The 26,182-nt window shown below is 44.2% G+C and overlaps 1 protein-coding gene across 5 annotated transcripts in view; it reads left to right on the top strand.

The window, feature by feature from the left end:
- The first annotated feature begins 8,891 nt into the window (after window positions 1-8,891).
- Window positions 8,892-26,182, top strand: part of Ninj2 (ninjurin 2) — a 100,353-nt gene continuing 83,062 nt past the window's right edge. The window contains exon 1 of one of the 5 annotated variants that reach the window (XM_085687040.2): window positions 8,892-9,112. Coding sequence is in view for 1 of the 5 variants with exons in the window: in XM_048444374.3 (XP_048300331.1) it covers window positions 9,080-9,112 (33 nt within the window). In the remaining 4 variants the exon portion in view is untranslated. Of the gene's footprint in view, window positions 9,113-23,103; window positions 23,179-26,182 lie in introns of those variants that run through there. The other 4 variants (XM_048444374.3, XM_087904314.1, XM_087904312.1 and 1 more) reach the window with 4 other exon arrangements.

The raw sequence follows: 26,182 nt of genomic DNA, 5'->3' as shown, positions 1-26,182 counted from the left end.
TGTCTGTGTGTCTGTCCTTTCTTCATTTGTCGCAACCCAAGTCATGTTTCCAGGACCAGGCCGTGAAAGATATGGCAGTAGAGGAACATAGCAGACCAGAGGAGTTCATGAGACCTGTTTGAACTTTCTGCTCTAAAAAATAGTCTGTTAGACCAACAGTAGGAACTAGGGATGTGTCCAACACATGCAAAATCTTAGGTTTCCTCCAAAACATTGCCAAATAGCAATAACAAACAAAGAAACCCTCCCCCATACCCCACAACCACACGAGAAGGCAGAAGGCCCAGGAGTTAAAAGTAGACTTTATTCCTTGGGTGACAGTAAGTTACCACTACCAACAATCTGAGAAACACCACCACACAGCATCTGTGTTGACTATGTGTGTGAGTGTGTATGTGTGTGTGTGAGAGAGAGTGTGTGAGAGAGAGTGTGTATGTGTGTGAGTGTGTGTGAGTGGGTGTATGTGTGTGAGAGTGTGTGTGTGTGTGTGTGTGTGTGAGAGAGAGAGAGAGAGAGAGAGAGAGTGTTGGGGTTGAAAGTTGGAAGAGTTAAGTAGCAACATTTGGAGGGAAGAAAAGAGAATTGGAGGAAAGAAGTCTCAAGTGAATTTTGGTCTCCTCCCAACCTCGCCAGCTAGGATCCTAAACAGCTCTCTGCATTTAGATTCCTCATCTGTGAATTTCTACTGGGTCATTATGAAGGTCAAAGGAAATCAAGTATGTGCAAAGGTCATACATTCAAACGATTGAAAGGACGGTTGGGAAAATAAGCTTGTAAATATCTAAGTCTACTGTCACCTCTCAACTGCTTCTGTCAATTGCAAGATGAGCTGGTTGGACGGTGCTCTGAGGAGTTTTTGTTAGTTTTTGTTTTGTCTCTAATCTCTGCTTTTCATATCCACTCATAATTCCAACACCGTGTCCTCATCCCCCCCTCACAGACTCGTGTTTAAAGGTCTCACCCTAACCAGCACCTCCGGGCTCTCATCTTCTCTCTGCCCTAGGGAATATAGTGCAACAGTGACATTCAGTTGTCCTCTCTCTGAGGAGTCAATAAGGAGCTACTCTGGGACAGTGTCCCTTCTGTAACTGGCTAAGTAGCCATGACAGAACTGTGCCTTTTAAACCCTCTCCTTCACATATATCCATGTCACCTAAGACTTGAAAACTCCGCAGAACTTGTGATTCCCAGGCTAACACACAGACCTCTCTTGGAGAAATAAACCACGGTCAAGAGTTCTGCTAGCTCCTAAGAGGTGCCCTAAAGGATGGCTTGAAAGGAAGACAAGGAGCAGCCAGAGCGGTCGAGAAAACCAGGAGAACACAGTCCACAGAATCAACTAAGCAGCACTCATAGGGCTCACAGTGACTGAAGCAGCAATCACGGAGCCGAACGGTGAGGGTGGGGATGTCTCTGACTCTTTTGCCTGCTCTTGGGACCCTTTTCTAGTAACGTTGCCTCATTAGGCCTTGATAGAAGAATTTGTGTCTAGTCTTATTGTATCTTGTTATGCTGTGTTCGGTTGACATCCCTGGGAGGACTGCTCTTTTCTGAAGGGAAACAAAGGAGTGGATCTGGGGAAGAAGGGGGTTGGGGTTGGGGGTAGTGCTAGGGGGAGTGGAGGGAGGGGAGGTTGTGATTGGGATATATTGTATAAGAGAAGAATAAACAGAAAGGAAAATATAAGAAGATGAGGATCAATCGCTTCAGATTTTAGCAGTTTCATCTGATTCTTGGTATTAACTTCTGTCCAAGGGCCCAGTTATTAAAGGGTTTGCCTGAATTACAGTCATTGAAAACTGAAGACCCCCTTTGATTGCTGAGATCAAACTACTCTCCCCTGGGTTCCAGGAGAGCCCCAGACACCCTCCCGCTGCCCCCCCCCCCCCGTTTGTTGAGATAGTGTCTCTCACACAGCCTTGACTGTCCTGAAACTCACTAGGCAGGTCAGGCTGGCCTTGAACTCACAGAGACCCGCCTACCTCTGTCCCCTGAGAGTGCTGGAACTAAAGTGTGTGCCACTTTTACTGCTGTCACAGAGGTGAAAGGTGAGAAATATTCGGTCTCAGGAAAGCTCTGTCACTAACCATCAGCTCACCAGTGAGTCACAGCTAAAATCCCCTGCTCGGAACTGAAAGAAGGGAAATTTTGCATCAATGAAGAACACCCCAGGGTCTCATGGGGCACTCCAGAAAGCTGTGTGCTTGAGTTTCTATTAAGGTCAAATCAGACATTAGCCGTCGAACCTCTGAGCTATAGAGACAGAAACAGCCAGCTCCACTGACCATTAATGTCTTAGCTACTAGCTATTTAAACTGAACTATTTAAGCCAGACCTAGTGGATCACACTGTAATTCCAGCACCTGGAAGGCTGACCTACATAATGAGCAAAAAACACAAAAACTAAATGAATTAGTAAAATTAATTAAATAAAATTAATAAAACATTTAAATTAGGTGTGGTGGCGCATATTATACTTCTAGCATGCAAGAGCATTCTAGTCTATACTATAGTTCTAGCAGGCCAAGGCAAGAGCATTGCAAGTTCAAAAACAGCCTAGGCTACCCAGGGAAACTCTGTCTCAAAATAAAATAAATAAATGAATAATAAACAATAAATAAATGTAACTCTTTAAGGCTGGGCATATGGTTCAGTAATAGAGCATTTATCTAGTATGCAGGAGTCTGAGTTGGCACACATGCACACATACACAGTTATCTAAATGAGAATTTATTTTTCTTTTGTAATTTATATGTATGTGTGAGTATGTGTCTATAACATATGTATTTGGGTGACCTTGGAGGCCAGAGTGGATATTGGATTTCCTGGAGCTGGAGATACAGGTGGCTGTGAACCTTCCAATGTAGATGTTTGGAATTGAACTTAGATTCTCTGAAAGATCAGGATTTCCTCTTAACTACTGAGGTATCTTCCCAGTCCCATTAATAAATTCATTAATTCACTTATTTATTGAAACAAGATGTTGTTACGTAGCCCTGGCAGGGCTGGGACTTACTACCTAGACCTTGGTGGCCTTGAACTCACAGAGATCCATCTACCTGCCTCTGCCTGAGTGTGGAAATTAAAGATATGTACCACCCGACTTACTTCTTTTTAATGAAATAAAGATTAAAATTCACATCATCAGCCCTTCCAACCACATTTCATTTGCTCAGTACCTACATGTGGCTAGTGGTTGCTGGACTGAAAGATGAAGATGGAAGTATTTGGTTACTTTGGTCACTATGGAAAGTTTTATTAGACACACAAATGTCACTAAATCCAATTCTGGCTCGACCTTTTGAGCATTCTGGGCCTCACAACATTCCCTGCATAACCAGCTCCCTCCACAGGCCACCAGATCTTTCCTTTGCTATCCATTCTGGTCCTAGATGTCCTGATGGGTGAATTTGGAAATGAATCTGTAGGTATGCCCCCAAAGTTTGCTTTTATTCTCACGTTTGCACCGAGTTCATCATATGTCTCTACTAGTAGAGGCACCAGATCGAGGTGATTTCCCCTAAGATTTCTCTACTACATAAATATTTTATTAGAGACAATTTGGTGAAATTAAAGGTCATGAATTATTTTTCTATTTTAATTTCCCATTTTCTATTTCAATCCTACTTCTATATATCTCTATCTCTATCTATCCATCTATCTATCCATCTATCTATCCATCTATCTATCTATCTATCTATCTATCTATCTATCTATCTATCTATCTATTCTTCTTCTCCTCCTCCTCCGTTTTGAAAAAAAATTTTTTTGAGACAGGGTTTCTCTACATAGCCTGGTTGTCCTGGAATTTACTCTGGAGACCAGGCTGGCCCCTCACTCAGAGATCCACCTGCCTCTGCTTCCCTAGTGCTGGGAATAAGTTCATTCACCACCATGCCCAGCGCATGTATGTATATTTCTAACCTTTAACTTTCTACACTAAACTTAGACCTGGAGCTGAGTAATTACACTGTTACCCAGGAGGCATTTAATATGAACCTCCAATAAAAACAAGAGTTAAAAGAGGCACAAACCTTAGGAATCACTATTTTGACAACTTTATTTTTCACATACAGAAAGACTATAATAGTCAGGCAGTGTTGGTGCTTACCTTTAATCCCAGTACTTGGGAGGCAGAGACAGGTGGATCTCTAAATTCAAGGTCAGACTGGTTTGCAGATCAAATTCCAGGACAGCCTGGCCTGGACAGAGAAACCTTGTTTTGAAAAACCATAAAAAGAAAAAGAAATGGCTGGAGAGATGGCTCAGCAGTTAAGAGCACTGACTGCTCTTCCAAAGGTCATGGATTCAATTCCCAGCACCCACATGGCAGCCCACAACTGTCTGAAAATGCAGTTACACTAGATCTGAAACCTTCACACCAATGAACATAAAATAAAGTTAAATAAATCATTAAAAAAAAGAAAAAAAGAAGAAGAAAGGGAGAGAGAGAAAGAGAAAATAAACGAGAGAGAAAGTGAGAGCAAGAAATAAAAAAGGGAAGAAGGAAGGGAGGAAAAGAGAGAGGGAGAGAGAGAAAGAGAAAGGAAGGAAGGAAGGAAGAAAGAAAGAAAGAAAGAAAGAAAGAAAGAAAGAAAGAAAGAAAGGGGAGGGACAGAGAGAGGGAGAGAGAGAGAAAGAGAGAGACAGAGGGAGAGAGAGAGAGAGAGAAACAGAGAGAGAGAGAGAGAGAGAGAGAGAGAGAGAGAGAGAGAGAGAGACAGAAGACAAAAACCAAAACCAAAACAACCTTTCCTGGGTTCATAAGTAATCTTTAACCGGGACTAGAGGTGTGCACCAACATGTCAGGCAAAGGAATATTCTTACTGCCATCTCCCTGTCTTCAGTAATTCTGTCTCTCCACAGCCATATTGAGGGACTCCATCCCGTAATTGCTTTGAGTTGATGTGATGTGTGTTAAAAAAAAAAATCTTCCCCAAGAGAGTTTCCCTAAAAAAATCTTTTTCTTTCTTGAACTTTGAACTACAAAAATCACCCTAACAGAAAGATAAAACCTTTCCCACCGAGACTGAATAGCCACCGCATGGGGCAAGTTCAGCCCTAGAGCCAAATGTCAGAACTACCATTTGTGACAGGTACACTTGCTGTGCATTGTCTCAGGGCAACTCCTTTACAGTGTGAGTGTCAGCTCACAGGGACTCAGTTGTCACAACCATGAAAATTAGGCCTTGAAAGATGTTTCTGATTAAGTTCTGAGACAGGGCTCCTCAGACTACAATTTGTAGGTCCATACCTGGTCTCTGGTTTATAACCGCTGACCGTCTGTTTTTGTTTATAAAGTTTTATTGGAATGCCACTTCCTTCATGTCCTTAAATACAGTGTATGGCTGCTTTCACGCAATAACAGCAGGGCTGAGTGGTTGTGACAAAAACCATATCATCTACAATGGCCAGAAAATATTTGCTCTCTGGCCTCGTACAGAAAAAGTATGGTGACCCCAATCCAGGGTCGCAGTGTGACAGAGGAGATAAAACACTTTCCAAATCCTGCTCTTGTTTACCTCCACATGAGGCTTCTGAGATGCCATGCGGTTCAAATCCAGGACGAGCCCAGTCCGGAGACCTGATCAGTTCCTAGCCAATCACAGCTGTTTCCTCTTAAAGCCAACGTACTCGTTACTAGGGAAATTTCTTTGGAAATATATTCAGGTGCTTTTTTCTCTTTTGTATTTTCTCCTAGTTTCCTCTCTATCCAGCCAAATGTGTCTATGTAGTTAAAAGATAATGGGAATTGCCACAACAGGAAAGCAAAGGGAAAGCAGATGGTTAATGGTTAATATTTTGTTTCTGATCCTCTAAATAAAAAGTTCTAGCAAGACAGTTTTTATTATTTTTATTTTAAAGTAAGCAGTACATTTTTATTTTATAATATATAAACATACATACATGAACACACATGCACATACACACACAAACACACATGTGCCATAGTTTGCAGGAACTGTCTCTCTACTTTACTATGAGGATATCAAGGATTTAACTTGGGTCATTGAGCTTCAGTGTAGAACCCTGTACCGATTGATCCATCTACCTTACTGGTTCAAGACAACATGTTTGGTAGGTTTTATTGCCAAAGAGGACTTCCAAATTTCTTTATTTCTCCTTTTGAGTTATCATCCTAGAATTCCACATAAAATAATGAGGAGATATAGAATAGAAAGGCTTAGAATATGTGACTTTTTGGAGGAGGTGTATCACTGGGAGTGAGCTTTGAGGTTTTAAAAACCCACACCAGGCCCAGAGTTTCCTCCTCCTTTTCCTCCTTCTCTCTCTCTCTCTCTCTCTCTCTCTCTCTCTCTCTCTCTCTCTCTCTTTCTGCCTGCAGATAAAATGTAAACTCTCATTTATTGCTCCAGCACCATGACATCTGCCTGCTGCCTGGCTGGAGTAGTCATGATGGTCACCCTTTAAAAATGTAAACATGCCTCCAATGAAATGCTTGCTTGCTTGCTTGCTTGCTTTCTCTTCTTTCTTTCTTTTTCTTTTTTCTTTCTTTCTTTCTTTTTTTCTTTTTTTGGTTTTTCTAGACAGAGTTTCTCCTTATAGCTCTGGCTGTCCTGGAACTCACTCTGTAGATCAGACTGGCCTCAGATTCACAGAGGTCCACCTGCCTCTGCAGGTGTACCACTACTACCCACCCAGTTAAATGTTTTGGTTTATAAGCAAAAAAGAAAAAAGTGAGCCCCCCCAAAAGGGATAGGTTTCCCTTTCTCACCACAGATTATGAGGGAAAGAAGAAAGGCAGAGGAAGGGGAGAGCACACATTGAAAGTGTGGCCGTCTCTTCTCTTTAAAACAAATGTGTGCCTTATCTGAATTCAGATTCCTTGGGTTCAAATCTTGGGTCAATCTTTAGCACCTACTTGGCCTTCTGTGCTTCTGTTTCTGTCTTCTATAGATCAGTGGCAAGAGTGGGAACCAATTTCCAGAATCATCATGAAACGAAAGCAGTGTAGGCTAAATGTTGAGGACAGTGCTTATGGGGGAGAGCAGTGAAGTGTTCCCCAGAGCCCAAGGTGGAAGGCTTGGACTTCAGGAGATGGTGCTCTCGGGAGGTGGTGGAGGGGGAGCCCCGGGAGGACGGGAGGTTAGTGTGAGGCTTGCCCCTGAAGCGGGGTGACCCGACTTCCTCTACACCACACTTTTATGGTTCTGGAGGGCTGCTGCAGGGCCTGCCAACTGTGAACTAAAATCTCTGAACCGCGTAGCAAAGGTTGATTGATTGCCCCAAGAATTTTGTCACAGTGTCCAAAAGCTGAGTGACACTGATGTAATTGTGGGAGAAAGGGTGTGATGGGTAATCTTGTTCACGTGACGTAATTGTCATGCATCTTCTAAAGTGCTCAGGCGCTGTGAAGCAGGGTGGGACTTAGATGTGGAAGAGAAGTCAAGACTCTCTCTCTCCCTTCCTCCCTCCCTCTCTCTCTCTCTCCCTCCCTCTCTCTCTCTTTCTCTCCCTCCCTCTCCCTCCCCCTTGTAATGATCTGTTCTGTCCCTTTAACAGACAAGCCACGCCCATTCCCTCCCCATCTGCAGAGGCAAACTGATCTTCAGCTTCCAGCCTGAGCCCCTCCCTTTTCAATCTCTCTCTTGAAGAGGCAACTTCTGTCTCTCCTTTCTCCACGCTTTGCCCCTTCACCTCTCTCTGTCTCTCTCTGTCTCTCTCTGTCTCTCTCTGTCTCTGTCTTTGTCTCTCTCTCTCTCTCTCTCTCTCTCTCTCTCTCTCTCTGCTTTTCTCCCCTTTCCCCTCCATAACCCAATAAAACATCCAACCTCACTCTGCATGACATACCTATCCATGTCTCTGTCTCTCACCCACCACGTAGCTCCCTGCCTGGGACCAACCACCTTCGGAGACCTGTGGCTTGGTCTCGTGTCTGTCTCTCCTTGTGCGACTGGCTGTCCCATCGAGGTCTCTTACGGCTCCCTGCCTGGGACTCGTGGCCCATTGCAGCTACTCGGGGAACTGTGCCATTCCTTACTGGGACTGGCTGCTCTTGGGACTCGCAGCCCGCTGTCTGCAGCCACTTCGGAGTCCTGCAGTTTCAGGCCTGCTGCCCACTGCAGCCACTCGGGGATCCGCAACATTTTACTTAAAACATAACCCTCCTCCCTCTTTCTCTCTCCTCTTCACATTTGAGAGTGGTAAGAAGAAACAAAGGACTCTGCCATGTTCCCACCTCCTGTTACCCTGAATGGAAATTCTCCCTGACAGCCCACTTCTGGCACATTCAGAGACACTCCCACCACTTGGGTCTAAAACAGGTCTAGGAACAAGACAGAAGTGTTTTAAATTCTAAGGTAAACAGGAAAAATAATCAGTTTCCAAAAAAAAAGAATGTCTGGTTGTTGTTGCTCTCTTTCAGAAGTGGGGGGAACACAACTGGCTTCATGGAAAGGATCTGGAGACACAGCTTTCCCCTCTCTCTCCCACCCCTGCCTCCCTCTCACATCAGGACAGAGGTTAAGGTATCAATCTGTCAGTGAAGATGTGTCTCTTACCTTGTAACTTTGTATCCTCCTGGGTAAGCTTAGGAGTGGAGGGTACAAACAGCAAATACAGACGAAAAAGGGAGAGTTCCGGAAACTTAAGTCTTGAGACTCTGCTGAAGGCAACACCCCCCCACACACACACACCCCATGATGGAAGACCCTACTCTGAACCACTAGAGGGAAGTGGGAAGGTTCCCTTAGAGCGATTCTCCTATTTCCTGGGCGAATATGCAGATTTACTTTCTCAAGTAGTAATTCTACTGCCTGGAAGCAGACGAGGTAACCTCAGATGGCCTGGCTGGACTGTAGGGGGGACTCAGAAGGCCACCTATCAGTGTGCCACATGCAGGGCAGACACTTGCAAACATGTGCGCCTCCCCCAGGAGCTGAGGCCAAGCCAAGCATCCCGCATCAGCCGATGAATAGCAGGTCTGTCTTGCCGCAGCACTGTCTCCCACCCCAGAAAAGCTGCTGGCGCAGACAGCCAGGCTGAAGAGCCCAGAGCCCACGCAAACTACAGGCACTCTGGGTGGAAAGTAGCCGGAAAGTAGCCGGAGGGCAGCAAGATGGAGTCAGACCGAGAAACCATCCACCTTCAAGTAAGTTCTGTCAGGAGTAAGAGAACCGGGGAGCCAGGAGAAGGGGACCTGGGCATTTGGTCACTCAATAGCCACCCCCACCCTTATTCTCTCTCTTCCTCATCCATTTCCCTGAATGCTCCACTGGCCTTTGCTCGTTAGTTCTATTTCATGAAGTTTCTCTGGGCTGGTTCCTCACATGTCTTTAGACATACGAAAAGTGCATTATTTCAATTCCTCTTGGCTTCTGCTTCCTCTTGTCAAAGATTTTATTAGGTCTGTGTTATCAAAAAACGATTTTATATTCTGTACACTGCTTTCCCCAAAGGCTCGAGCTACCCATCTGTTCTCTGGAGACAAAGAAATATGAACTTGGGGGGTTAGATAGAGAGGCAGGTTGGAAAAATCTAAACTTTTATGAGACCTGAGTTTCTCTATAAGGCTTTCTTGAGGGGGGCAAACAGTGTCTCATTCGGACAACAGCGGTATAGGGTAGGCGACTGTCTCTTAGGAAGGGTAGTCAGGCGTCCTACCCTCGATGCCACAGGCTTGGAAGGCACTAAAGAGAATGGAAGGGTCTAGCAGAGCAGAGTGTCAATCGAGCAGCGTGGCATCAGCTGTAAGCTGCATGATAGCTTTTCCAAGAGTCAGACAATTAAAGAACAGTAAAGGACTTTTTAAAAATTCTGTTTAGATTTATTCTTATGTTTATGAGTAATTTGCCTACCTGTATGTGAGTTTACCACACACATGCCAGGTACATGTGGACATCAGAAAAGGGTCTTGGATGTCCCAGAACTGGAATTACTGCTCATCGTGAACCACCATGTGATTGCTGGGAACGGATGGGAAATGAACCCAGGTCCTCTACAAGAACAGCCAGTACTCTTAACCACTGAGCCATCCCTCCAGCCCCCAGAAAAGGACTTTTTTTCCCCCTTGGTTTTTTGAGACAGGGATTCTCTGTGTAGCTTTGGAGCCTGTAGACCCAGCTGGCCTTGAATTCATAGAGATCCACCTGCCTGTACCTCTTGAGTGCTGGGATTAAAGGCTTACGCCATCACCACCTCCCAGCTCCTAGAAAAGGACTTTTAAGATCAAGAATTTTTTATACCAAAACATAATTTTCAGATTAAACACGAACCCCCAAACTAGTGTATACTTAACCTGAGCTGGAGAGGTAGTCAGCTTCCTGCTCTTCTCTAAGACTTGAGTCTGGCATTTGGGCACCCAGGGCCTCACTCACTCAGCACACACTGCCACTGCATCCTCAACCCTTCTACCTTCTGGATGCACTTAGAGCAGGTTTAGGTTCATAGCACACTTGAAAAGAAGACATAGGGAACTCCCATAGAATTCCCGCCCTCTTACCTGCGTAGACTCCAGCATTATCATTGTCCCCCACTAGAACCCACCTTCCACCGTCAAAGTGTACCGCTGACAGTGTGCAGCAGAGCAGACACAGCAACCCGTTTCTCCCGCACTAGTACCATAGTTATTTCCCTCGTCTTCCACCTGTTCATCCTTCTCAAGCCCCGACAATCCCAACCATGTTGTCTCTGCCCTATCTATACTGTCATATCGTTGAGATTACACAAACTAGACTTTTCAAATTGGCTTCTCTCAGTTAGTCATCTGATTTCTCCATGCCTTGACTGCTTATTTCTCTGTTGTGTATGTAACTGGGGAAGTTCACATAGTATGTGGTTATGTGTGCACACGTATGTAAGCACACATAGAGGTCAGAGGATAACCTATGATTCATCCCTCAGGTTCTGTTTATCTTTTTTGAAACAGGGTCTTTGACTGGCCTAGGATTCACCAAGTGGGCTAGGCTGGCTGGCCTGTGAGCCTCTAGGACCTGCCTGCCTCCATCTCCTCGGGGCTGGGGCTCTAAACACTTATCACCACGTTCAGCTTTTTTTTTTTCTTAGTTGAATCCTGGGGATTGAACTCAGGTCTTTGTGCCTGCAAGGCAAGCACTTTACCAGCTGAGCCATCTCCCAACGCCAGCATATTTCTTTTCAGATCTAATTAACAGTCCAGTGCCTGAGGTTACTGGGTTATTCCTTCCCTTTTCCTTTTCTTCTCCTTTCCTTTATTTTCTTTCTTTCTTTCCCCTTCCCTTTAGAAACTTCCCCCACTCCCACCTTTTCCTTTCTACACAGCCCAGGCTGGCCTTAAATTTTTGACAGTCCTTCTCATTGGTCTCCTAAGTGCTGGGAGTACAAGCATGGACCACCATGATTAGTGATTTATTTACGTCTAGACATTTTCATCAGCATATACTAACTGTACAAAATAATGAGCTTCACTGTGAGATTCTATATGTGTATATTGTATATTGTGACCATATTCACTCCGATGCTTTCTGTGTTATTGTCGCCCTCCCCAACTCGCGTGTGCGAGTTATCTTCCTCTTTCCAGACACAGTTTGTGGGCTCTATACTATCCCACTGATCTTTTCTTTTGACTATAGCATATTACTTGATCTCTACAGTGACTCCTGAATTTGGGTCATATCAGTCTCATACTTGTTTTCTTCAAACACTATATTATTATTAGCTGTTCTGGATTAGGGTGTTTGCCTCTGCATATACCCTGCAGGGTCATTTTGCAGATAGCCAATAATTTATTTTGATAGGGATTGTTGTGAATCTGTAGATCAAACTGAGCAGAACTGACATCCTCATAATAATGACCCTATCTTCCTGTGTTGATTCTGCTTTCCACCAGCTGGACACAGTGGCAAATAATCAAGGTCAATCTGCGGTAAAAAGACACACCCTGTCTCAAAAGCAAAGGGAAGGTTGTGAATCTAGCTCAGTGATCATGCTTTTGTCTAGTGTATGTAAGCCCTGGCGAGCACCAGGGAGAGGGGAAAACTGGGTAGGGAAATGGCTTAATGGGTAAAGAGCTTACTGGGCAAGCATGAGGACCTGAGTTCAAATCCCTACTCCACAGAAAGCCAGTCATGGTAGAATCTGCTTCTAGTGCTTTGATGGTGAGATGAGAGAGAGAGAGACAAGAGAACCTGGAAGTTCATGGATTTGCTAGCCCCATGCAGTACCAGACAATAGGGTTCTTGCTTTGAACAAGTAGAAGATGAAAACCCACACCAAGGGTGTCCTCGGGCCACACATGTGCTACAGCACACACACACACACATAGTTCTGTCTTGTTGAGTTCTACTTTGTACTTTTTCATTATTCACTTTCAGCTTACCTTCATTTAATTGTTCTTCTCTTTCTGTTTAATTTGGAAGTTGATTGTTTGCTTGTTTGCTTTGTTTGTTGTTGTTCAGAAAAAGTCTCAAACAGCCTAGACAATCTTCAGTATCATTATGTAGCTAAGGCTGGCCTTGAACCCCTAATCTTTCTGGGTTCCTGAATGTTTTGTTTTACTGTGTGTATGTGTGTGTGTGCCTGAGCACACACATATATGCATGGGAGTGTGTGTATGTATGCATATGTGTGTCTGCACGCGCGTGCGCACGCATGTTTTCAGACAGGGTCTTGCTGTGTAGCCCAAGAGTAGCTTGATCTTCCTGGCCTCCCTTCTCAGCTTCCCACAGACTTGAAGGAGTCTGTTGCTATGTATCACTTGTTCTTTTTCTACTTTCCCAATTTAGAAGCATAGATTACTAGTTCTAAATGTTTCTCCTTTTCTAGTATCCACATTTAGTACTCTAAATTTCCCTCTGAACTCTGATTTTGCTGCATCCCACAAATTGTGATAAACTGTGTCTTCCTTTACATTTAGTTCAAAATACTTTAGATTTCTCTCGGAATTTCTTTAGTCACATGTATTACCTAAAAGCGTGCTGCTTAATCTCCACAATTTTTGGATTTTCCAGTTACATTTATGGAATTGCTTTCTGGTCTATTTTTCACTTTGGTCTAGTGATATCACACTAGATATCACATGATTTTCTATTTTCTTTTTGAAACAGGGTCTCTCTATATAGCCCTAGATGTCCTGGGACTCACTATGTAGACCAGGCTGGCCTTGAACTCACAGAGATTCACTTGCCTCTGCCTTCTGAGAGCTGGGACTAAAGGCAGGCATGTGTCATGATGCCCAGCCCATGATTTCTATTTTCAAAGAGTTATTAAGAAATGCTTTGTGGCTCCAAATGTGACCCATCTTGGCGACTGCTCCAAGGGAGCCTGAGTAGACTGTGTAATTCTATTGTTGGGATGAAGTCTGGAGATGTCAGTTATCTCCAGCTGCTGCTGCTGGACTTAACCACACCCTTACTTATTTTCGACTGCCTGCTGAACATGCCCATTTCTGAAAGACAGGCCCTCGAATCTCCATCTATAGTAGGAGTATGGCGTCTGCTTTCCCTCAAATTTCTATACGTTTTTTGCTTCACATAGTTTGATGCATGCATCTGAAGGATTGTTATATTCTCTGGGCCTGGAGGCATAGGTCTACTCTGGAGAATGAAGTAAGGGTCATTTCTCAGGCTGTCTGACTTGGCTTTTGAAATAAGGTCTCACACAGGCCTGTGACTCACCAAGTTGGTTAGGGTGGCTGGCCAGGAACCCAAGGATATGTCTCTTTTTTCCTCTCCAATGCTGGACGGTAAGTGTGCCACTGCATCTGGCTTTTTAAAATGGGTTCTGTGAATTAAACTCAAGTCCTCATCTTTACACAGCATTTACTGGCTAAGCCATCTCCAGAGCCCCGTCTCTGTCTTCTAATTGATGCGTTTAGACTGTTGACATTAAAAGTGATTTTTGAACAACTTACTTGCATAATGTGTGAGTATGTGTGCCCCTGAGTGTGTGTAATATACAGTGTGTATACATCCTGTGAGTATAATGCCTGTAGGGCCCAGAAGAGGCTGGCAGATGCCCTAGAACTGGAGTCATAGGCAACTGTGAGCAGCCTAACATGGATGCCGGGAACTGAACCCAGGTCCTTTGGAAGAGCACCACGTGTTCATCGCCACTGAGCCATCTCTCCAGCCCTTGTGAATGCTTGAATGTTTTTTTGTAGTTAGATTGATATCTATTGCATTTATTTCAGTTTCTTATTTTTTGCCCTGCTCCTCGTTCACATTTTTGTCATCTCTTTTCCTATCTCTGTGGGGTTTTGGTATGTTTTTTTGGTACAGAGTCTCAAGTAGCCCATGCTGGCCTTTACAGATGAGGATGCCCTTTTGCCTCTACCCCCGAGTGCTGATGGACAGGCATGAACAATGGCATTAGATACTTTTTGCTGCAGTGATAGAACACCATGGCCCAGGCCACTTACAGGAGGAGGAGCTTGCTTAGGCTTCCGATTTCAGGGGGTAAGAGTCCCTCACCTCCTAGTTACAGGAGGCGAGCGCTGGGACTGAAGCTGGAAGCCAAGAGCTTGCATCTTGACAAGTCAACAGGCAGCAAGGAGAATGAATTAGGAACACATGAGTCTTTGAACCCTCAAAGCCCACTCGTAGGGACAAACTTCCTCCAACAAGGCCACACCTCCTAACTTCCCAAAAGATCACCACCAACTGGAGACCAAGCTTTAAATTCCTAAGATTATGAACAATTTTGCATTTAAATCAACACAACCGCTTAATGGGGTTGTTTGTTTGTTTGTTTTTGAGACAGGGTCTCTCTACCTAGCCCTTGTCTGTCCTGGAACTTGCCATGTAGACCATGCTGGTCTCAAGCTCACAGTCATATTGTTCACAGAAAACATGCAAATTTTCATTTCTAAACTGAGAAAGATAGTAAAAATGGAAGATCATTTTACCTCTATTCTTTAGAATTATTAAATTTGTTTATATATTTATTTTTCTTCCCATCATGCTGAGGATCAAACCCAGGACCTCATATAAGCTAAGCAAGTACTGACTGCACCTCGGAGTTCCACCCTCAGGCCCTCTGCTTTCTTTCAGATGTGAGCCTTTAGCCTGTCTTATTTTCTTTTTTCTAAGTAACTTTTAACAATGTTTGAAGTCAAGTCTACTGGAACAAATTTCCTTACTTTTGTTTCTCTGAGGTCTGAGACAGTATCTTTCTCTTTCTCCTTCTCGTTCTTGTTCCCTTTCCTTCCCTTCCCTTCCCTTTCTCTTCTCTTCTTTTCTTTCTTTTTGCCAGTTCTGGAGCCTGAACTCGGGGCCTTGCGTATGCTAGGCAATTACTCTATCAGTGAACTACTCTTGACTCCACCCCTTTCTTTCTGTAAACTCTTTGTTGAACTCTTGTACTATTTGAGATACCTTTCTCCTAAGATAAATTTCTCCAAATTTCACAAAAAATTATGGCATCCAGAAGGTTTCACTATATTCTTCAGGAGGTGAACTGTCTTACGTTGGCTTGTATGAGATTCGGCAACAAGAAGGTATTTCTGCACAGACCCATCAGCTGATTCAGACTCGCTTTCTGCTGACACTGTGTGGAACACCCAGGACGGTCAATTGCTCAGTAACCTGCTTCCTTGTGTTTGTAGTAATTGACTGGTAATCAGCGTCTTGACTCTTGGCTGCTGTGGAGTGTTTCATCACAAGATTTATCTTGTTCATGGTGTTGCAGCAAAACTGAGAACCTGTTCCATTTTCTTGCTTTCAGTGTTCATATTCTGTCTAGCTTCTCCACTGTGTCCCTTTTCCCTTTTCTTTTCTTAAAGACAGGGTCTCGTGTATCCCAGGCAAGTGTAGAATTCACTGTGTAGCTAGTGATGACCTTGAATCTCTGACCTCCTTCCTCTACTTCATATAGGACTGCAGGTGAGCACCCCACATCCACTTTAATGGGGTGTTGAGTATGGAACCTGGGATTTTGTGCATGCTAGATAAGCCCTCTACCGACTGAACTGCCCTCCCAACGTAGCCACTGTGCTCTTAAAGGCATTTCTGCAGGTTGTTAATATTATTTCTCTTCTGATATAATTTTTTTTCTGTTATATCTAACAAATTCCACATCTCAGATTAGCTGTCATTTGCATAATTAGAGTGTTCTTCCTCACACATCTTTTGTTTGTTTGGTGTTTGTTTTTTTGAGACAGGGTTTTACTGTGTAGCCCTGGTTGTCCTGAACCTCACTCTGTAGACCAGGGCGGCCTCAAATTCATAGGGATCCTCCCAAGTGCTGGGATTAAAGGTGTGAGCCACCACCACCCATCTTAATCTTTTTTTTTCTAACCCTCTCCCCTTCCAACAACCCTCCCACCTCCACCCCCACCCCCCCATGCACCCGAGGTTACCTGGGACTCTTGTCTATTTCCAATCTCCAGGAGGATAACTACATGATTTTCTTCAGGTTCACCTTCTTATTTAGCTTCTCTAGGACCACAAATAATAGGCTCAAAGACCTTTAATTATGGCTAGAATCCACTTATGAGTGAATACATACCATATTCCTCTTTTTGGGTCTGGCTTACCTCACTCAGTAAAGCGTTTTCTATGTCCATCCATTTGCATGCAAAATTCAAGATGTCATTGTTTTTTACCACTGAGTAAAACTCTAATGTATATATGTTCCACATCTTTTTTAACCATTCTTCTATTGAGGGGCACCTAGGTTGTTTCCAGGTTCTGGCTATTACAAATAGTGCTGCTATGAACATAGTTGAACAAATGCTTTTGTGGTATGATAGGGCATCTCTTGGGTATATTCCCAAGAGTATAATTGCTGAGTCTTGAGGGAGGTTGACTCCCAGTTTCCTGAGAAACCGCCACACTGATTTCCACAGTGGCTGCACAAGTTTGCATTCCCACCAACAATGAATGAGAGTTCCCCTCTCTCCACATCCTCTCCAGCATAGGCTATCATTGGTGTTTTTGACTTTAGCTAATCTGACCGGTGTTAATCTTTTTTTTTTAAGGTTTATTTAGTTACTTTATATGTATGAGTGTTTTGTCTACATGTATGCATAGCACATGAGTGCTTGATGCCCAGGGTTTAAAAGAGGGCACCAGGTTCCCTGTAACTGGAGTTATAGACAGACAGTTGTGAGCCACCGCCATGTGGGTGTTGGAAATTGAACCCCAGACCTCTGCAAAAGGAGCAAGTACTCTTTTTTTTTAAAAAAAATATTTATTTATTTATTATGTATACAATATTCTGTCTGTGTGTATGCCTGCAGGCCAGAAGAGGACACCAGACCCCATTACAGATGGTTGTGAGCCACCATGTGGTTGCTGGGAATTGAACTCAGGACCTTTGGAAGAGCAGGCAATGCTCTTAACCTCTGAGCCATCTCTCCAGCCCAAGGAGCAAGTACTCTTAACCACTGAACCATCTCTCCAGCCCCCATTCTGTATAATAGTTAGCTGGTGTGGTTTGTGGAGAAGACCACTGTCTTAAACAGCTAATATTGATGACTGCTTTCTCTAGATCCTTCTATTTCAAGCCATGAGTCTGAGTTTCTTCAAGTCTCTAGAAAATGCCCCCCCCCCCTTTTTTAAACCTCTTACTTCACCTTAGTGTTCGTCTAAGCCCATGTCAAGGTGTCTGGTTTCTTCACTTGAACTTCACTTTCTTGTGTCTGTTAATTCTCTCTCCTTGGGGGCTGTTTCCGGGTTCTTTTTAAACCAGCTTCAGGAATCTTTTCTTCTCCTCTTACACATTGTCTTCTGTGGTCATTTGATCTTGGCGGCAGTCCCCACCAGGAAACTTTTCACACACCAGTGTAGCCTCCTACTTTACACAGGAGCTTGCTATTCCGGTTCCTATAGCTGTTTTTCCATCCTGGGGAAGCTGGTTGGTTGTATCTATTCCTTCAACAAGTTGTGGTTGTTAACTCTGAATAGTTGGCTTGTTTCTCAGCAGACACATTTTTGATAATGCAATTTGCCTGTGTGTTTTCTTGTATAGGCTTCTAACTTCTTTCATTTGTCTTTCTGTAAATTTGAGTATGACGTCATACTTTGTATTCTCAGCCATTTGAGGCTTTCCTCATACTGTGATCTTTCAGTACGCCCTTCCAGTGTTGGTGTGAAGTTTATTTATGCTAACTTGTTTTTGACTGCTAGCTGCTTCGAGACAGGGTTTCTCTGAGTGGCTTTGGAGCCAGTGCTCTTGTAGACCAGGCTAACCTCGAACTCAGAGATCTGCCTGCCTCTGCCTTCCAAGTGCTGGGATTAAAAGCGAGCACCACCACTGCCCAACTTCATTTCTTTTTTTTAAGTTTAGGTATTATTATTGTATGTGTATGTATGTGCGATGTGTGTACATAAGCGTCTGTACCGTGGTGTATGTGTGGAGGTCAGAGGACAGCTCCGGGGAGTTGGTTTCCTCCTTTGCCTTGACCTAGGTGACAGGAATTGAACTCTGGTGACTGAGCTTTTGAGGCTTGACCTACTAAAGTCAAGTACCTTAACCTACTAAACCATCCTGATGGCCTTGCCCTTTCATTTCAATAGGGAGGTGTGTGTGCCATGGAGGCCAGAGGACCACTTCCAGGAATCACTTCTCTTCCATTCTGTGGGTCTCAGGCTTGGTGGCAAGAGCCTTGAGCTACTGAGCCGCCTCCCTGGGACCCTCTGAGCGCTTTAAAGATTTCGCTGCACTGTTTTCTTTGGAGCATCCTAGTCTTAACTTTCTGAAGATTTCTTTAAATCCTGCCTAAAATTCTGTGTTTCCTGGCCTGTTATCTATTAGCATTGGAGCTCCATTTAAGGAAGTCATTCCCTCAAGAATGTCTCTTGTCCCTTTCTTCTTCCTCGGTCACCCACCCACATCTGCTGGAATTGCTACACGGACTTTAAGTATCCTCTTGCTTGTCTGTTCAATGTTTCAGTTTGGAGGGTTCCTGGGACATGTCTTCAAGCTCAGAGATTTTTTTCCTCAGCCACAACATGTGCAAATAAGACCACCAAAGGTAGACTGTGTTTCTGTGCCTGGGCTGGAAATCTCTAGGATTTCTTCTTGATTCTTTCTTATTTTTATTTTTCCTATTTTTTGAAGTGTGTGTGTGTGATGCCCACAGAAACCAGAAGTGGCAGTATATACTTGGCGCTGGAGTCCCAGGGAGTTGTGAGCCCAATGATGTGGGTGCCAGGAATCTAACCTGGGTCCTCTGCCAGAGCAGTAAGTGTTCTTAACTGCTGAGTCATTTTTCTAGCCCTGACTCTTTTTGGCTCTTATTTTAATTTTTAATTTTTTTTTTTTTGAGACAGGGTCTCTCTGTGTAGTCCTGACTGCCCTGGATCTTGCTAGGAAACGTGACTTTTAAACCAGTCTGGCCTTGAACTCACAGAGATCCACCTGCCTCTAACTCCCAAGTGCTGGGTTTAAATGTGTCTGCCACCATGCCCGCTGGTTCTTATTTTTGAACATTTATTTATTTTCTCTCTCTCCCTCCCCTCTCTTGTGTGTGTGTCTGTGCACGTGCATGCGCATGGTGTGTGTGTATGTGCGTGCGTGTGCATGTGTGTGCATGTGCGCGTGCATGTGTGTTGTGTGTATATGTGCGTGCGTGTGTGTTGGGGACATTTGTGTCATGATGCACGTAGTGCACGTGTGGTGTGTATGTGCGTATGTGTGCACGTATGTGCTGGGGACATTTGTGTCATGATGCACTGTGGAGGTCAGAGGACAGCTCTGTGGGTCAGTTCTCTCCTTGCACCTTTATGTGGGCTGGGGGATTAAACTCAAGTTCATCGGGCTCTCGTGGCAAATGCTTTTCTACTGAGCCATCTCACTAGCTTTTCTTTTAGGTTCTTTCTTGAGGTTTCCTGTGCAAATTTTTGTTTTGTGCACTCTTGATTGATTAGTGTTATTTTGTCTTCTTTAGTAAGACATTGTTCCCAGGTATTCCATGTTTACATCTTTAGTTTCTTTTGTGGTGCTGGGGATGGAACCCAGGACCCTGAACATGCTAAGCTAACACTTATGGCTGAGCCACACCCCAGGCCCATCTTGGATTTCCACTTCTCAGCTTTATTAACAGTCTGTCTTTGCTTGCTCTCTGTGTACCTTAAAGACCTTAGCACAACTCAGAGGTTTAAATTCTTTATTTTTTTTTTACTTTTATGTGCATTGGTGTTTTGCCTACATATATGTCTCTTTGAACTGGAGTTCAGCAGGGAGGCGCCATGTGGGTGCTGGGACTTGAACATGGGTCCTCTGTAAGATCAGTCAGTGCTCTTAACCGCCAAACCATCTCTCCATCCCCAAGAGGTTTAAATTCTTAATCAGCTAAGTTTAGTATCCCTGTCATGTCTTATTCTAGTATCTTGGCCAATCTCTTAAAACTCATGACCTGTAGACATGATGGATCAGGCACAAAGAACCGTGTAATAGTTGTGCTGAGGCAGGGTATTGGGGGCTCAGTAGTCCTATCATCGGGTCTCAGTGCTTTCCCGAGCCCATGCCTGGATTGTGAACTTCAGAAGGGCTTCTCAATTCTCCCATCCTTGACTTCTGAGGTGGGACAAGATGGCCAGCGTGGGCTCCAGTGGGTGCTTTCCTTTCCTTGGGTCAGCAAGGCCGGGATAAGAAGCTTAGGCTGTGGTTAATAACCTCTCTTGAGAGGAGAACCTATTTAAAAGAACAAATCCCCTGTTATTTCCGAATGATTCTGTTCCCATTTCCTCTGCAGATTTTCTTACAGTATTCACCGTGGGTCCTTAGTCTGGCTCCTAGAGGTAAAATGCACAAAGCAGTTCCCTCATCCTCACCAGGACTGGGCTCCTGGTGTTGTCACCCTGAGATGTGTCTCCTCTGCCTCCAGCAGCTGTACCTGCTGCAGTAAGGTCTCCCCGCCTCAGAGCCTGCTCAGCTTCGCATGGCCCCCCAGCTTGAGAACTTTGCTTTCCCTGCTCCCTCTCCTCTCTTTCAAACTCATCAGCCATGTAACTATTGCTTGTCCCATCAGAGCGGTGTCTCCCAAGCTTCTGATTCGCAGAACCGGAAATTGGAGTCTCCTTCGGAAGTATTTTCAAATGGGAGCCCTAGAAAACAAGCTGGGGAGTATGCAGAGACTGAAATGTGCTGGGCGATGGTGGTGCACGTCTTTAATCCCAGCACTCGGGGAGGCAGAGGGCTGGATCTCCAAGTTCTGGGCCAACCTGGTCTACAGAGTGAGTTCCAGGGGAACCAGGAACACAGAGAAACCTTGTCTCAAAAAGTTAAAAAAGAGACAGACTGAAATGTTTCTAGGTTCAGTCTAAGGAAATAATTGCTGCTCAGAAATGTAAGGATGTTCATGGAGATTTATAGGGGTAAATACATGGTTAAATATAGGTTGTTGCAGTTATGAGTAGATATTTTAAAAACATTTTTCAAGAATATTTAAAGGAATACTTTACTAGCTTGCTTCTGTTGCTGTGATAAATAAAGACCATGACCAAAAGCAACCTGGGGAGGAAAGGCTTTGTTTTAGCTCACAGCCTGCAGCCCACGGCTGAGGAACTCAAGATAGCAAGCAGTGTGAGGCAGAACCACAGAGGAGCATTGCTTACTGTCTCCATCTCACATCCAGGCTCTTATTCCGCCACCTCTTTTATCCAACCCAAGACCACAGAGGACTGGGCCCTCGCACATCAATCAACAGTCAAGAAAATGCCTCACAGGCATGCATGCCCACAGGCCAATTCGATGGTTCCTCTTCTGATACATCAAGTTAATCACCAAGATTACCCATCACAAACACCAAAAAGCTAACTGTGCATTAAGGGGGTGGGGTGGGGGTGGACTTAGAACTAGATAAACATTTCATCTTGAATGACTTCAAAAATCATGTAGAATAAATATGCATGTTTTACTATTGGCAGGAAACATAGCAAAATGTTTACTGGTTATTTCTGGACTGAGGGTTTATGAATGACTCACTTTCTTCCTTTATTTTCCTTTGAATTTCCTTTCCAAATTTCTTCCAACACACGATTGTACTTAGAATAGAAAAAAAAAACAGTTTTAGAGTTAGAAAAGCAGGTGTGTCCATAGACAAATTCAGATTCCTGAATATGAGCCATAGAAAATATACATGTATGCACATACAAATATATGTATTCTGTCTCTAATTGCCATAGAAAATAATCAGATGATTAATTTTGTGTCTAAACATGCATCTTCTTTTCAGCCACTGACCCACTTTTTAAAAGTTTTATATAGCACAACTTTTGAATGTCACACATACATATACACACACACACATACACAGAGGCCAGAGGATGATGTTGAGTGCACATGTGTGTTAAAATACCCACAGAGGCTAGAGTATCAGATCTTCTGGAGCTGGAGCCAGAGGTGACTGTGAGCTGCTTTACTTGGAGGCTGGGAACTGAATTCAGGTCCTCTGGAAGAGTAGCAAGTGCTTTTAGTCCTGAACCATCTCTAGGCCCCCCCACCTTATTTTTTGATGCAGGATCGCCACTGAACCCAGAGTTTATCTCTTTGGCTAGACTGGCTATCTAGCAAGTCAGGGATCCTCCTGCCTCTGCCTCTCCATTACTGTGATGACAATTGTGCACTGCTGTACTCAGCCTTTCTCACATGGCTTCTGGGGATTGAACTCAGGCTCTCAGGCCTGTGTGACAATCACTTTGCTAACTAAGCCCACGTCTCCAGCCTTCAATTCTTGTTTTGATATCTCAGAGTTGTTTTGTCTCGCATTTCTCTGATAGTTAAGGATATTGAGCATTTCCTTAAGTGTCTTTCAGCCATTTTAGGTTCCTCTGTTGAGAGTTCTCTGTTTAGGTCTGTACTCCAGTTTTTTTTTATTGGATTATTTGTTCTTATGATGATCAATTTCTTGAGTTCTTTGTATATTTTGGAGATCAGCCCTCTGTCTGATGTGGGGTTGGTGAAGATCTTTTCCCATTCTGTAGGCTGCTGTTTTGTCTTGTTGACCGTGTCCTTTGCTTTACAGAAGTTTCTTAGTTTCAGGAAATCTCATTTATTAAACGTAATAACTTCTCTTTTACTAACATCTAATGGTGCGGGAGAATTATCTGTATTCTGTCAATCATGTATTTTAATAAAACGCTGATTGGCCAGGCAGGCAGTATAGGCAGGAAAGCCAGACAGGAAGTAGAGGTGATGCAATGAGAACAGGAGAATTCTGGGAAGCAGAGAAGTTCCTCTGGCACTCCTGCGCAGATCACTGAAGAAGCAACATGTAAGCTGCCCCCGCTGGAAAAGGTACTGAGCCATTATGGCTAACATAGATAATGATAATGGATTAATATAAGTTACAAGGACTAATAAGAAGCCTGACCCAATGGGCCAATCAGTTTATAACCTAATGTAGACTCTGTGTGTGATTTTTCTTTGGGGCTTGCCAACTGTGGGGTACTGAGCGGGACAGATACCCCAACAAGGCGGCCCCCTCATGTTACAATCTAAAGTAAAGTCTCTTGTGGGGGATGATAACTGGTAGGTAGATCGATGGATAAATCATGATGATCTGTGAAGACCCAATGGTGTACATACATAGCCAGACGGACAGACAAGACTAGATTGCCCCCTACACAGAAGGATTTGAGATGGGTTAGCATAAAAGGCAGACATTGAGTGAATTTTGAAGGATGAACATAATTTTGAATTGGGCCAGGATGTTCTGTGGTCAGAACTGTAAGCGAAAGCTGGAGGTAGGAAAACAAGGGATGTATGTGGGGAAGAATGGGTGGTCAGCAATTTGTGTAGAGCTGTAGACTATGAGTGAATGGAGGGGAAGTGGATGGAAATATTTTTATAGAGTTGGTTGAGGAGCAAGAGAAATGACACAGCAGCTAAGAGCATGCACTGATTTTACAGAGGACCAGAGTTCCCGGCACCCACATCAGATGGCTCACAAACACCTAAAAACAGTTGCAGAGGATCCTATGTCTCCTTGGGTACCTACACTTGTGTGTACACTCGTGTGCCTGCTCACACACACACACACACACACACACACAATTTTTGTTTTAATTTGTTTGTGTGTTTGTTGAGACTCTCTTTGTAGCCCTAGCTTTCCTGGAATTCACTCTGTAGACCAGACTGGCCTCAAACTCAAAGATCTGCCTGCCTCTGCCTCCCAAGTGCTGGAACCAAAGTTGTGTGCCGATTCCACCGCCACCATCTGTCTACAACTTAAAGAGAAAGGGGGGAGGGGAAGAAAGAAAGGAAAACTGGTTGGAAAGAATCTTTGAAGACCCAATTTGGCATCCTGGACCAAATGCCTCTCCAGGTGCAGTATGGGAATCTGGACAGGAGAGTGGGTTAGGCTGGGGAGGACACAGGCAGCTTTTGTTCCTTGGACGTCCTTCTAGGACCTCTACCTGACAGCTGGGTGCCACTGTGGAGCAAAGAATCGGTCACCAGACTCTGACTGTGTCATCCTCAGTGAAGTAGTCTGGTGATGTCCAGGGGTGGGATTTCCCCTCCACCCCCTTTTTTGGTGTTTTCATACAGGATCTTGCTGTCTGTCTCAGATGGTTTCAGACATGCCATGCTCCTAACGAGGTCTCTGAGTACAGTAGGCTTGTGTCACCACACCTGGACTGAGAGGTAGGATGCTTACCTGGGCTCTGGAGTTCTCACAAATACTCTGTCCACAGTCAGCCACAGCACTGGGCAGGGGCTCTCTGAAGCGCAGGAAACAAACCAGCTTGATAAATGGTGTCTTGTCTTTGTGGTGCTTGGGATTGAACCTAGGGCTTTGTGTACATGATGTACATGTTCTGTACTGGAACCACACGACAGCCTGGATTAGCCATGGACAATGAAAGCTCTTTCAAATCCACATGCAGTCAGGGTTCCCATTGCAAGGATGAAACAACAGGACCAAAAGTAATTTGGAGTGGAAAGAATTTATTTCACATCCACTTCCACATCACTGTTCATCATCAAAGACGTCAGGACAGGAACTCAAACACGGCAGGAACCTGGAGGTAGGAGCTGATTTAGAGGTCATAGAGGAGTTTTGGTTACTGGCTTACTCTTTCTTCATGGCTTATTCAGCCTGTTGTGTTTTTTTGTTTGTTTGTTTGTTTTGTTTTGTTTTTTTGTTTTAATCTGGTTTTTAGAGACAGAGTTTCTCTATAGCCCTGGCTGTACTGGAACTCACTCTGTAGACCAAACTGGTGTCCAGCCCAGAGATCTGCCTGCCTCTGCTTCCCTAAGTGCTGGGATTAAAGGTGTGAGTATCAAGGGACCCATCTCAGCATGCTTTCTTATAGCACTCAGGACGCCAGCCCAGGCGTGGCCCCACACACAATAGGCTGGGCCCTCCCATATCAATCACTAATGAATGTGCTACAGGCTTGCCTACAGCCGATTTTATAAGAGGCATTTTCTCGATTAGGTTTCCTCCTCTCAGCTTGTGTCAAGTTGACATAAAACTAGCTAGCACATTCTCTTACCTGCACAGGGGTCATGAAGCTCAGCAAGCTCCCAGAGCTGGAAAATGGCAAGCTCAAATCTAAAAAAAACCAAAGAAATAAAGAAAAAGAAAAAAAAGACCTGTCAAACCAGAAACCCTAGGAATATAGGCTTTGAGCCTCCTAATGGAGATTTTTGCTTTCCCAAGGTTTCCATAACCCAAGATCAATCATGATCTGAAAATATTAAGTATAATATTCCAGAAGTCAGCAATCCATAGGTTTTTAAAGTTGTACCCCTTTCTGAAAAGCATCCTGAAATCTCCCACTGTCCTACCTGGGAAGTTAGTGATCACTTTGTTCAGCATCTCCCTTCTGCCCATCTGCCTACCCACTAGTTCCTAGGTACCATGTTGGTTACCACATTGACCATTACGATGTTGTCATGATTGTGTTCAAGGGACCCATGTTCCCTTGAACAGGAGGAGCAGATCGAGAGTTCAAAACCAGCCTGGGATACAGAATAGCAAGACTCACTCTCTTTTTCTTCCTCCCTCCTTCCCTCCCTCTCTCTCTCTCCACTCCCGACAACACATATATGCAAGCAAAAATAAAGGCAGGTGAGGCAGTACCAACCCATCACCCCCACACTTGACAAGCAAGAGAATCAGGAGTTCAAGACCAGTCTTGACTGGGGAGCAGCTCTGAGGGCAACCAGTGTACTTGAGACCCTGTTTCAAAAGCAGACAGCAAATGGAAGTGTAGTAGTGTTGGAGTGTCAGTGCTTGTGATGCCATAAAAAGTGTGTCCTTTAAGTAAAAAGAGAAATGTTTGCGTCAGTA

The sequence above is a fragment of the Myodes glareolus genome, chromosome 3 (assembly GCF_982192425.1).
Source record: "Myodes glareolus chromosome 3, mMyoGla1.1, whole genome shotgun sequence".
In the NCBI taxonomy this organism is placed as follows: Eukaryota; Metazoa; Chordata; class Mammalia; order Rodentia; family Cricetidae; genus Myodes; species Myodes glareolus.
This window is presented reverse-complemented; position numbering and strand designations above follow the sequence as displayed.